At 44.5% G+C, this 13,192-nt stretch overlaps 1 protein-coding gene across 1 annotated transcript in view; it reads right to left on the bottom strand.

The window, feature by feature from the left end:
- Positions 1–13,192, bottom strand: part of KIF5C (kinesin family member 5C) — a 147,372-nt gene that overhangs the window by 90,685 nt on the left and 43,495 nt on the right. The window contains exons 2-3 of the mRNA XM_006196147.4: positions 7,692–7,782; positions 539–612 (exon numbers count right to left, since the gene is read on the bottom strand). Coding sequence (XP_006196209.1) covers positions 539–612; positions 7,692–7,782 — 165 coding nt within the window. The remainder of the gene's footprint in view (positions 1–538; positions 613–7,691; positions 7,783–13,192) is intronic.

Raw genomic sequence — 13,192 nt, 5'->3', positions numbered from 1 at the left:
GCTCTTCCGAGAGTAAATGACTTCCACAACAGACTTCCTCAGTAAGATGGAGGCTACAGTCCATAAGGCTACTCACACCACTGTTCAGCTGATTGATGATTATTTTAAATAGAATTTATGATGATTATTTTGACAAAACTACCAACAAAGGATTTTTTTAAATACTGAACTCCTGAAATTTTATCATTCACTACTATTTTTTTAATTTTTTAATTTTTATTTTTTGCTGGGGGAGGAGGTAATTAGTTTTACTTATTTGTTTATTTGTTGATTTATTTTTAATGGAGGTACTGGGGATTGAACCCAGGATGTCATGTATGCTAAGCACGCACTTTACCACTGAGCTATACCTTCACCCCACATTCACTACTATTTTTAAAACGCCTCAAAGACACAGTGAATTGTGACACAAACATAACCATCCCCTTAACAATCTTTATTATCCAATCAAAAAGCCACAGATGCCTCAGATTTTGCTGGAAGCACAGATCTGTTCAGTCATCTCAGAGACCAACATCACAGCACACTGCAATCTTACCTCCATGGTGTGTGTTTTTCCTGACGAGGTCTGTCCATACGCAAAAATCGTCCCATTATAACCTTCAAGGACATCTGAAAGCAATAAACAAAAATTAAAATTAACTCATTACTCTGACTGCATGCCAGTGCCAATTGCCTGTTTTAAAATTACATTTTCCAAATGGCCCATCTCATTTTTCACACAAAAGATCTATTTCCACTCCATTTGCATTCTAAGTAGAATCGTGAGATAAAAGCAGAAACGACAGCCTCCACTGCTCCACAAACAAACAGAAATGGACTCCCCGGCCTCCAGGACTGTTAAAGGAGGAGGCAGACACAGCTTCTCCCAGTAACATCAACACTGAGACGGGTACCGGGCAGTGCATTTTCTTTTTAGTAGAAAGATACCTGAGTTTTCATCTCTACGGTGATCTCTTGAGATCAGTTGAGAAAGAAAAAAGAAAAAAAAATTATCATGCCCTGAGTCTCTGGAGTGAGGTGTAGAACAGAATTTCTCTCCTGAAGATCTAATTCGGGTCAGTTTAAACCCTGGCCCAGGCGGGCTCCTTGGGGAGGTCTCCTGAGAAGGAAGCCCACACCGGAGCCCCTTCAGAACAGCACGAGTCCAGAGCTGGGCAGCGGACGGGGCCCCAGTCTGTAAACTGAGACACATTGTGACAATCCAGTCTGCCCGGAAACCTGGGGCCCTGCCTCAAACTTAATGCCTCTGTTTTTGCAGTGACCGTGCCAGCAAGTGACCCCGGCCCACGAGCATCGGAATTCCTTCTAATTATACAGTGAGCGCACTGTGCCAACCCCGTCACTGCAGACTGCTTCCTTCTCACGCAGGGACGAGGCGGGGCAGAGGATGCTACAGAAAAAGTAAAATTATCTGTGGGAATTCTTTCAAAGCGGCAGAGGTGATTAAAATATATTTAGGGCTCAATCTTCCGCCATCCACTTAAACATCACCGAAAGAGGAATGATGCATAATTAATATCCTTGACTCCAAATCTTTACATAAAGGGAGGAAGGCTTCATTCCTGAAAGCACGGAGGGGCGGGGAGAAGAGCCCCACACAGAGGTGTCCTCTTCAGGGACAGGTACAAAAATAAAAATCAAGCCAGGCGATCAGTTCCATCTATTTCAGGCTCTGATTAGGTTGGTTTATTGCTTTTTTTTTTTAATTGAATATAGTCAGTTACAATGTGTTCACTTCTGGTACACAGCATAGTGTCCCAGCCATACATATGGTTTTTTTTTTATTTTTCTGGTCTCTCTGAATTTTATGATGCCAGTTAGTTTTTGTTGTTTTGTTCGGTCTTCTAAAAACATTTTTAATATACATTTTACTGATCTGAGGTTTGGAGTGTGAATTGGGATCAGAAAAGAAAGCGGGATTTTCCTTCAGGAAGCTAAGAAAAGAAAAGTGGTAGGATTTTTTTTTAAATCCTAGCAGCCCTCATGAGTTTGCGTCAAGCTATATATATTGAGAAAGAGAGAGAATGTTCACACATATCCGACTTCTGGTAATGGTTTCCCTGGTAACAGAGGAAGCAAAGACTTGAAGACTACAGTGTAAGGGTTGGAGGTTCAAGCTTCAGTCTTCATGAAAATGTCAACTTGCTCAGAGAAGATTCCTCAGGCCTGAAAACAGTGGCCCGAGTGGGAAGAGTCTACACAACCACAAAAGAGACATGTTTTCAGGGACCCAAAGAGAGAGGTCCCCACCCTTTGGTTGCTGTTTTAACATTCTACATTCATTGCACAAACAACTCCAGACGGTTGGAATGCCAGCCACAATCACAGTGCTAAAGCTTTTATTTATTAGAAATTAAACATCTCCCCCCAACACTGTAAGAGCTTCCTTATCTTAAGCCCCTGTAGAGGAGGCTCACTGGGACCCATTAGCTCAGGGGTTAGAACAGGAGCAAGGAAGCCAAGGCCAAGGGTCCAGCTCCTCCTGCTCATCACAGCCGTCGGCCACCCTACAAGTCTGCCTGCACACAGGGGCGGCTCTGAGCAACCCACCCCACCCTGAAGAAACCTCAGCTCAGAGCCCAGCGCTGCTGACAGGAGAGAACCCAGCACATGCTTCTCTGCCAGGAAGCCATGGGGCCAGGGCATCTGAATTCGGCACCGTAGATGCCCCCAGGCTCAGTCCACCTCTCTAAATGCACCCTCACTAAGAGAATGCACAATCCTAACTCCTGGTTAGTCACCACTCACCACACTCCCGAGGGTTAAGGACTGGGGCACATACATGAGAACAAGAGCTCATGGACAGCATCACCAGTCTGCGTGTGGGGGCCGTCGGGCGCGTAAGACTCTACTTGGAGAACCCCTGTTTGTTGCTGCTATTTCAACACTGCAGGCAATTACATTGGGTTTTTTTTTCCCCAAGAAAGTGAAGACCCATAAAAGCCCATTAGAACAAACTCCACTTGGCCTTTAGAGTGTTCACAATCATGTTACAATTAATTTGTTGATGGAGAACTTACCTCCGGTGTTCAAGGTTGAGCACAGCTAATGTCGCCCTCTATCAACTCGATTCTGAATCAGAAGGTAATTTAAAAAAAAAAAACCTCTTTGAACCCAGTGTTCTCTACTTTTCTTCCAAACTCCAGGGTTTGGAGTAGGAGAGTGGGGATCTGTCTGATAGGTCTACATTTGATTAGATTGGAGAAGAGAGGCCGGGAGGGGAAGCACTGCACAAAAGTGCATCTGGGGCTGGACCGCTGAGATGCCGGGAGAGGGAGGATGCCCGAGAGCCCACCAAGGACAGAAGGACGAGAGAGCAGGCCTGTGCTCGGCACCGCGGAGCCGCGTGACACCCGCCCTCCGCCTCTGCAGAAGCCGTCCACAGAAAGGCACTTTCATCACGTTGAATGACGGGTCCTGAGCCCGAGGAAAGCATTTGTTTCAGAGTCTCCACCAGAACAGAGTATCTGCTTCTACACCCCAGCCACGGAGCCCAGGGCCCGGCCCAGCCGCACAGAACCTTTCTTTGTGACGGCGTCTGGCGTGATGTGACCTCAGCTCGCACCACACAGCCCGTGGTGCCCCACAAACACCACACACATGCACCCAGAGGCCAAGCAAACCCCAAAAAGAAAGTCCACAGCGGGTGGGAGGAGCCCTGTCATCTCCCGAGAGGAGGGAAGAGAGGAGTGAGATTCTTGAAAATACTCTCTGCCTCCTGTTGCAGCCTTCAGAAGCCAAGCCTTCCATCCTAGGTTTGACCAGTTCTGAGTCCAGGTCTTGCTAGAGTAGCAGAGCTGGATCCACTGTCAAGTAAGGCTCTGGGGCGGATGTAATCCGACCTGCACATCAGTGTGCCTGAGGGTGCTGTAGCAGCCTGCCAGCAACCTGCAGCATTCCAGGTGAAATGGCGGCCTGCGAGTGGCACCAGCCTCTGGCGATAGTGGCTGACAACTCCTCCCTAGCTTGGAACCCCAAGGCTCTGGCCAGCTGAGCGCACTACCAAGCAGGCCATGCCTGGAGAGGGCAGAGGCGGTCCTGCTAAACACCAGCAGCCGATCAGAGCAGCCACTGGGCCCAGGCGAGGACGTACTGCGTCTTTACAGTGGAAGCGTGTCTCACTGTTGGCAGACGGCCGGGGCCACCCTGCAGCTCTGGAATCCAGCCTCCGTTCTCTCCCCTTCCCCACCTCCATTCCCACCCCTGCCTTTTTGCAATGTTTACTTAATAGTCCACATGGCCTGATGGAAAAGGTACAACTCATAAAATAAGCATCAAATGCTCATTACGGGCTCACCAGAAAAGTTGGGGCAGGAAAGTACAGAAAATTCAAGTCAGACAAACTCAGGTTCAAGTCCCAGCCTCCCTACTCCTGACGTGACCTGGCCAACTTACTTCGCCTCAGTTTCCTCTCTAGTACAAGGGGAATAATGCTGCTCACACCTCATAAAGTTGTAAAGATTTAAAACGCAACAACATATGTAAAACACATAGAGGATACCTGACAACAGTAGCTAAATAAATATATTTCCTCATAAGAGTCATATATGATGTAATAATAAAATAGATGTGATAATAGCCTAAGCTTAAAACTCTTCAGTGGGTCCACATTGCCTACAGGAAGAAACCCATCAATTTCTGCCAAACTTTGATCCAGCCTAACTTTTTAAGTCTCATCCCCATGCACCCTGTACCATCTAAGCTGCTCATATGATTTCGGTCTTTATGCTTTTGTTTCACTATTCCTTCTGCTTGTACAGCCCTGCACACTCTTCAGTCCTCAGAACCCAACCTGTCCAAGAAGCCTTCCTTAATTCTCCAATCCTCCTCCCCACCCACTGAAATCAGCAGTTTCAGGTGACTTTCTTCTGCGCTCCCACAGCATTTTTAAAGCACAAAACCCCCATGTGTATAATTACGCATGCCTCTGCCTCCTCCCCAATTCTCAAAGATTCTCAGAGTCTTATGTATCCTGGTGACTCCAGTCCCTAGCAGCACTTACCACATAGTAAATGCTTAATATATGCATAAAAATATGAAAGAAAGAAACAACCAAATGAATGAAATTTAAGGAAATTAGAACTGGAAAACAAGAGACCGTCTTCTCTAGCACCAGATGGGCTACATGCAGTTAATCTGGATGGCAAATGTGAGGAGTGGCTTTTGCAGACTTGGACACAATTACTCACACTTCAACAACAGCGCCCAGTAACCATGGCTTTTAATTCCTAGGGCTTCCACAGGGACCTTCCTACTCACCATGCCGGTGGTCACTAACCCTATAACCCCTTCTAGAAGAAATGCAGGAGATTCTACACACTCTTCCAGACATTTTGAAAAACATACTAGATAAAGATGGGAGAGTGGGACATGCCAGGGCTCTGCAATCAAATCATATCAAATGCTCGACAATTTTTTTTTAAACCCAGTGAAGTTGAAGGAAACGCAAAGACTGAGAGAATAAAGCTGTCCAGTTAAAAGGAGTCTTCCTGATCTCAAAAACATTAAGGGTTTAGATAGACTTGAAAGGAAAAGCTCACCAGTCTGCTACATTACCATGAATCGCAGACACCATAGGGACCTCTAGAAGTCATTTGATTCAATTTTTGGCCTCTCAGAAAAAAAGACCCCCACTGCACCACCTTCCAGGCTTGATTCAAATAGAGCTTCTCATGGCCAGAGACACCTCAGCTGTACCTGGTCACTTATTCCATGCAGTTCTTTCTTAATATACCTACATTTTATCTTGCTGATGCAGAAATACACAGCCATTTCCCCTCACACTTGCCTCAGTCGATATTTTAAAAAATTAAATCAGGTCCTCATCATCCCCCTGACAGTTTCCTGTCAAGGCAAAATGAGGTAGTCTTTGTCGCTGCAAAATAAGTATGTTTGTGTTGTATTTATGGTGCCCAAAAAATGTCTGTTTATCATACCACAATAACGTCATCAGAGCCTAATTTTATTCCAAATAGTTCTCTTTGTGGCTCACTGTATAATTGGGCCTCAAGTTATCCACAGTTAGGGTGTCCACAAGAACCCCCCAGGGGCTGCCCATTTCTAACTTTTCATGTTATAGAAAAATCCAGACACTGAAAGGGACCCAAACTTCTCTAGTAAATAAAAACTCAAAGATTATTATTGTTTGTTAATCACAGGATTTTTAAAAAATGGAGTGCCTCTATCTCTAATTATAACGTCCACTTAGAGAGAGAGGGTGAGTATGTATTTAAATGACCCCCATGCTTAGCACAGTACGTGGTAAGTACTGTTTGGTTCTGATAATGAAGGAGGAGAGAAAAAGAAGGAAATCCTGGCTTGTATGTGATGATTTTTATTACTTTAATAAAACTATGAGTCTGATAATAAAGGGGAAGGAGGGGTGACCAGGAGCAAGAACGATACACTCCAGAAAGAAAGAGAAAATAGATTTAGCCAGAAAAAGAAGCAAAAGAGCAGAAGAAGTGAGAAGATAAAAATTAGCACCAGATACAGACTCATAATATCAATTCAAAAGGAGCTCATATTCAGGCAAATTTTTTTGTCTTCCATTTTCTATAATAAACTTACTGTGAGGACCTTCAAATGTAAGTGATGTCTGCAACTAGAACGTGAATAACCATACACCTCAGCAAGGAACAGCACGTACTGACGGGCGCCTCCCACACAGGTGGCCAGGGTCAGAATTAATCTAACAGATGTACCCACGGCTGATTTTCATGCATTTCAAAGAGTGAGGTTAGTCATCTCAGCCTCTAAAAGCAAGCGGATCTGATATGGCAAGGTGTTGGGGTGGGGGTTGTTTTCATTTTTACTCTTTAAATCTAGTGCTGCCTGTAAAGGCAGCAGCATCAAGACCTTTGAAGGCACAACTCTGAAGGTGGCATTCAAATCTGAAGGCAAGGACTGGATGACGACCAGCAAAGCAGCAGGAGATGCCCCTCAGCTCTGTCCAGATGGCGAGCACCCCAAAGGCAGGCTTTGTCCTGACCCCGATTTGAAAAGGCGAGAGAGAGCAACGTGTAGACTGCTTCATCTCCCTGCTGTTATTTTGACACAAATCCTTCTGGGCCAAGGCCAGTCCCAGAGAACAGGACTGATCTCTAAGGCACAATTTAGGCTTCAGGCTACCTGTGTGGAAGAACAAATGTCAGGATCTGGGCAGGATACTTGGAAGTGGGCTAGAAGAAAGGGGTGCTGTGTAGCCAGAACAACTCAGTAACCAGCAAGGTAACATGCCCTCAGGATGCTGCAGGAGATTCCTGGGTGCCTCTTTCTGAAGAGACAGACGCACAAAATAAACCAAACAAAAACATACAGCTGGAGCATCAGAGTATTTACTTGTCTCCTGAGGAGGTACCACACCTGCAGCAGCATTTTAAAACCATTACAGAAATGGTGTGACCATGGCTTACCTGGCTTTTAAGCTTCTGGGTGATACAGCTACTCTGCCCAAAAGGTGGCGAAAGAAATAAAGAAATCTCCTTGGAAAAGAGGTACTGAGGGGTTAAATAACTTGCCTGACTGACATTAGAGCAAATCAGGACCAGAGCTCAGTTATAATTCAGTGTTTCCAATTAGCAGGCTTCTGCTTACGGTCAAGGTACATTGATTCCTAGGCTGCAAATATCACTTAAGTTTTCAATTACTCTGAGAGGCCCAGGAGGAAATAAAGAAATAGCACTTACCTTTGACAATCTGCTTCGCACACGCATTGTAAACCTGCTCTTGGGTCGTGCTGGGAGGCAGCACTCGGTCGAAGACATATGGCTTTCCTTGCTGAAAACGAAAGACCAAAGAAAGAAAAAGGTGGAGAAAACACATTAGACATTTAGGGGGGGAAAAAGCGCTAATATTAGCAGTTAGACCATAGGCACCAAATCACCAACCCTACTCTGTAAGGCTGTTCCTCTACAAGACTAGGGGAATTTTACAGCGTGAACCACACCTCCATGGTGTGTGCATGTGTCATGTGTGGAGAATCTGAGAGAAGGAAAAAATGTGGGTTTTTTTTCTTTTCATTAGAAGCACTTTTTCTGGTGAGAGGTAGGTTGACACCTCATTCATTCATTTAAACAAATATTTAGTTATCGAGAGCTTCTTCACAGCCAGGCAGAGACCAGATGCTAACCAAATCAGACAACAGTCCCTCCTGGAGAGCATTCAGTCCAGTGTGACAGGTAGCTAATAACAAGAAAGCAAACACACAGGAAAATGCAACAGGCCCAAGTATAAAGCCACAGGACAGAGGGCAGGAGAGAGGCAAAAGAAGGCCCCGTGAAGAAGGACCGGTTCAGTGGCTCTTTAAAGGACCAGAAAGGTTGGGCACATGAAGAACAAGAAAGAACATTCCAGGCAAAAGGAGGAGCAGACAGGAAAGGGCCTGGGTGCTCAAGAAACTAGAGGGTGTAGAAGAGGAGACAAGAAAGGAAATGGGGAGGCGGTTCCTGCAGGACACTCAGCCATGGTAACGTGCAGAATTTTCTTCAATGGCAGAGGCCATGATCAGATTTAAGAAGCTGCTCTTAATAGAAAGATAGCATTGCTTTGTATCCCAGATTATTCTAGTGTTTTCTTCACATACATAAGTGATGCCTTAACTGGGTGGGGACTTCAGAGGTAAAGGGGGACCTCGGTCTAGTAAATCAAGTGCTTTCCGCCCAGTGTGGGCTCTTGGGATGTCTGACGCTGGACCATTCGAGATTTGTGGAGGTAACTGTCGTCAGGGAGGGACAGGTTCTGCTGTTGTGCTGCCACAGTGATTCCCACCACTCAACGTTCAACAGCAGTTATTGGGTGTTTACATGCCAGGCACCACGCTGAGCACTGGGGACGGGGGTGGGGAGGACAGAGACAGCCTCGTCCCGGGCAGAGCCCCCCATCACACACCTCCTCCCCACCAATGCTGCCCAGGCAGCCCTTCATCCCCACTTTCCCCAAGCGCAGAAGAGAGGACAGGAGAAGAGAAGGGAGGAAAGAGGAGGACCCGGAGCCTCCTTCACTCCCACCTCACACCTTCTCCATGTGGCTCTGGACACCAGGAACCACCCAAAGACAGGCTGACACCTCGGAAAGATAACTGCCCATGAGGGATCCAAGGACAAGGCTTGTTACATCCTATAAGCGTCACACAAAGGGAAGCACACAGCTGTCAGACTGACTTCACGTCTCACTCACTCACGACCGTGGCCAAGTTGCACGTTGGTAAGGCCCTGTGTGTTAGGGCGAGGCTCGCGCTTCAGTCTTTGAAAATAAGATTGTGCGAACCAGATAAATGAGCTACCTGCAATGTGGTTCTCAGAAAAACATGGAGAATTTTGAGATATCATCAAATTTTGTTTTTATACAAAGCAGCAGAACCAGCCATTACATTAAAATTATGGAAAGGAATTATTTTCTGATGTTTTGTTCCCAGCAAGTCTCATTCAACCCGTGAACCAGGTATTTAGGCTGAATAACCAGGAGAATATTCCTCACCACAATCTATTGCCAATGATCGGCCCACTACGTTCTTGTTATTAGCTTTATCTATTTGTAAAATTCAACTAAATGTCAGCAGGGTAAAAGGTCAGAATAAACATTTACAGAGTTTCCTTAGTATTTGTCATCAACTAACCTTCTGGAAAGAAAACACAGCTTCGCTTCATTTAAAAGAAATCCATTATTTCTCCAAACTTGCTGAGAATCACCAAAATAAACCCTGTTTACAGCATGATCCTGCTTAGGTTTTGGAGAAAATGCACTTGTCACAGCAGAGGAAATGGCCTATGAAATTAGAGTAAATGGTACAAAAAATAGGGCTCCCCAATTTTGCTCTTTAAGATGTTTGTTGGAATGCATTATACTTTCACCTTAAGAGAGGTAGAAAGCAAGAAATCTCTACTCTTCATTTAACTAACATCACATTTATCAAGTAACAAAGCATAATACAATTTTCCATAAGCTGAAGTTAACTCCCAAATAGAAACTGTCTCTGAGAAACATAAAATTCAGAAAGTGATTTGTTATGAGACTCATCCTGTCAAGATTAGAACATAAATTAGTTAAAAAGTAAGCATTTTAATGTGTCTTTTCCTGCACTGAGTTAGTCATAGGTTTTTATTTTAGGTGAAGCTTGAATTCCTGGAATTAGAATTTAGAGTTAGAAAGTAGTTACTGATTATTTTCAAGAACTGAACTGCGGCATTGCTCTGCCAGCTGTATATACAACTGCCATCAGGCAACAACAAGAAACCAATCAGTCTCTGCTGTTTTGGCAATGGTAAGAAGGTCTCACAAACACCAGTCAAGACTTCAGCAGAGAGACCCCCACAAGGAGACAAGAGTCTCCCTGTTTCTGATCCCACTGTGCCTGAGGGTTTCTGGGGGCAGTTACTGGGCCCAGCATGTTCCAGTTGTCACTAGGTTTGCAGCTGCAGAATAAATTTTTGGATTTACATTTTAATATGGGTGCTGGGTGCGAACACTGGAAACTGAGTGATAAGGTCACCATTTACTCCTCCTGGAGATACTTTCCTTTCCAGGCATCTATTCAGCACATGATCCTCCAAGAACTCTCTGGCTACTCTGTGTTCTCTGCTGACGTCTCCTCCAGACTTCTAAATGACAGCATGTCCCGGATCCAGACCTCAGCCTCCTCTCTGTCTACATTCTTGACCTTCATATAATTCAATTGAAAATTTCAGCCTTCAAATCTCATTTAAGCTCCAGATTGCATACTGGACATTTCCACTTGGATGTCTGTTAACCATTTCAAACTTAACTGGCCAAAAAAGAACCACCAAGCCCTCTACATCTGAGGTAGAATTGCATCACCAATCACCTAGCTACTCAGGCCAAATCAGTGTGTCCCACAGATTACGCATCCAAAATATATCCCAAACTCTATCACATCTCACCACCTATGTCATATGACCTCAGTCCAAGCCATCATCATTTCTCATCAAGACAACAGCTATAGCCCCCTGACTCGCCTCCTGACAGGCCTCCCTGCCTCCATTCTTGTTCCTGACAATCCAATTTCCACTTAGCAGCCAGAGTGAGCTTTCTAGAACTATAAATCAAATGATATTTTCTCCCTTAAAAACTTCCAAAGGCTCCTATTATACTCAGACTAGACCCTCTTCAACCTCAGCTCCCTGCATTCTCCTCCATCTTACTACAGTGTAGTCCACTGGACTTCCTTCTCTTACCATGCCTAGTCCTCAGCTCAGAGCCTTTGCTCTTAACTCTTCCTTCTTCTTGGAATTCTCTCACTGCTCATCTTCACCTGGCTCACCACAAATCTTCATTGGCTGTCTCTTTATCACTCTCTGGATGTCAACTCCAATTTCTCCTCTTTTGAGGGCTTCCATGACCCTAACGAATGTAGCCTCCTCAACCTTGGCATCACATCACCCTATTTGGTTTGCTCCATAGCAATTACTATGTGACCCATCCTCAACCAATCAAATGGACCACTACAATGAAAGCCTCTAACCAGCTAAGCCAGAAGCCATATAAATGCCAAGACCTAATTGCACATTATGCAAACCTGCTGCAATTTATGAAAGGAATCTGGATGGGACACACACTCCACATCCATTACTACTGAAAATGAAGCTACCCAGCTTTGCCATGAATGCCTCTAGCAAAGCAGGGCTAATTGCATGGGAGCACTGTAGCTAAATAACTTACTAGGATCACATACAAAAATAACAGTAGATGGTTCTTCTATTTTTACAGTTAAAATTTTAAAAAAAAATCAAACCACCAGAACTCTTATCAAGTTGTTGAGAGCAAAGTGTCTGTGAACCATATGGCCTGTCTATGAATACATTTCTTCCTCAGCCTGGAAGGAATATTACTCTGGGAGACAGAGGAAAGCAAAAGACCCACTTAAAGATTTAGAAAATGGGCACCAGGAGGGATGTTAAGGAAACTGAAATTAATTATACCCAAGAAGAGATAATCAAGAGGTAATCTAATAACAATCTCTAAGATCAACCAAGGGTTGTGACCAAAGGGAGCCAGTGACTTAAATAATTTTTCTTCTATTTTTACTAAGAAAGAAAAAAAAAGAAAAGAAGAAAATAAAAAGACAAGCTTCCCCAGCAAGATTTGAACTCATTCTGTGGAATTACCTTCAGACACTGAGGAGTATTAGGAAGAGGAACTGATTACTGAGAACAATCACTAACTCTCCATCTTGGGTGTTCGTGTGACTTCATTCCTCAAAGCACAGAAGGTGACAAGTTCTTCCTGTGCTAGCCACCTTCCCACTGCTGTCCACCAACACTATCACCAACCACTGTGATCTGAATCCTTTTATATTTTATGTCATTTAATTCTCACAGTAACTCCGTGAGGGAGGTATGATCATCCCCATTTCACCAACTGGAAAACTCATGTGCCCGGTCACATTATCAGCTCTCTTACTTTGGAGAAATAACTTAAGTTTCTGATTTCGAGTGTTCTTCCCTTAACCATGCTGTTATCCTAAGCAGCTAATGATCTACTGGAAAAGTAGGAGACACGGAACAGCAGATGCTGGGACTAACACGAAAGATTGAAACAAAGATCAGTGAGGCCGCAAAAGACAGCCCTACTGTAGCTTACAGGAGTCAAGACAGTGTTAACCATGAAGACGGGACTGACATGAACCAAATGAGGAAGGAAAGGCTTATGACCAGGGAAGAAGGGCAAGACTGGCAAGAAACACGGTGGGCATGCACATGGCGAGCCTTCCTTGCAACAGAAGGAATTAAAAACAAGCAAAGCCCTACCAGAGGCGAGGAAAAGACAGATGTAAGACTTGCTGTGAAAAGATGGTGTTATTAAGAAAAATTCTATTATTTTTCAGAGCCAAAAAATCCTTCAAGGCCATCCAAACCCAACAGTGTGTTTTACAAATAAATAAACTTGAGATTGGGAGAGGGCCAATGACTTGTAGAAATTCACCCAGCCCATTAGGTAGGTAGCAGATCTGTGCCTAGAATGAGGACCTCCTGGCTCCCTGTCCAGCGTTCTAAAAGTTCTGGCTTCTAATCAGTTGCTCTCTCTGAACATCAAGGAAACAACAAGCGTGGGCCTCCGATACTTATTTCGCTGCTTTTCTTCTCCGAATCAGTTTTAAATTATTTCTAAGTACACAGTTGATTAGTTCAACAAACAAAGAGTCCTTGCTATGAGAGCTGGAGCAGTGTAGCAA

This window comes from Vicugna pacos, chromosome 5 (genome assembly GCF_048564905.1).
Source record: "Vicugna pacos chromosome 5, VicPac4, whole genome shotgun sequence".
NCBI lineage: Eukaryota > Metazoa > Chordata > Mammalia > Artiodactyla > Camelidae > Vicugna > Vicugna pacos.
The sequence above is the reverse complement of the archived record's forward strand: the minus strand, read 5'-3'. Positions and strand labels throughout refer to the sequence as shown.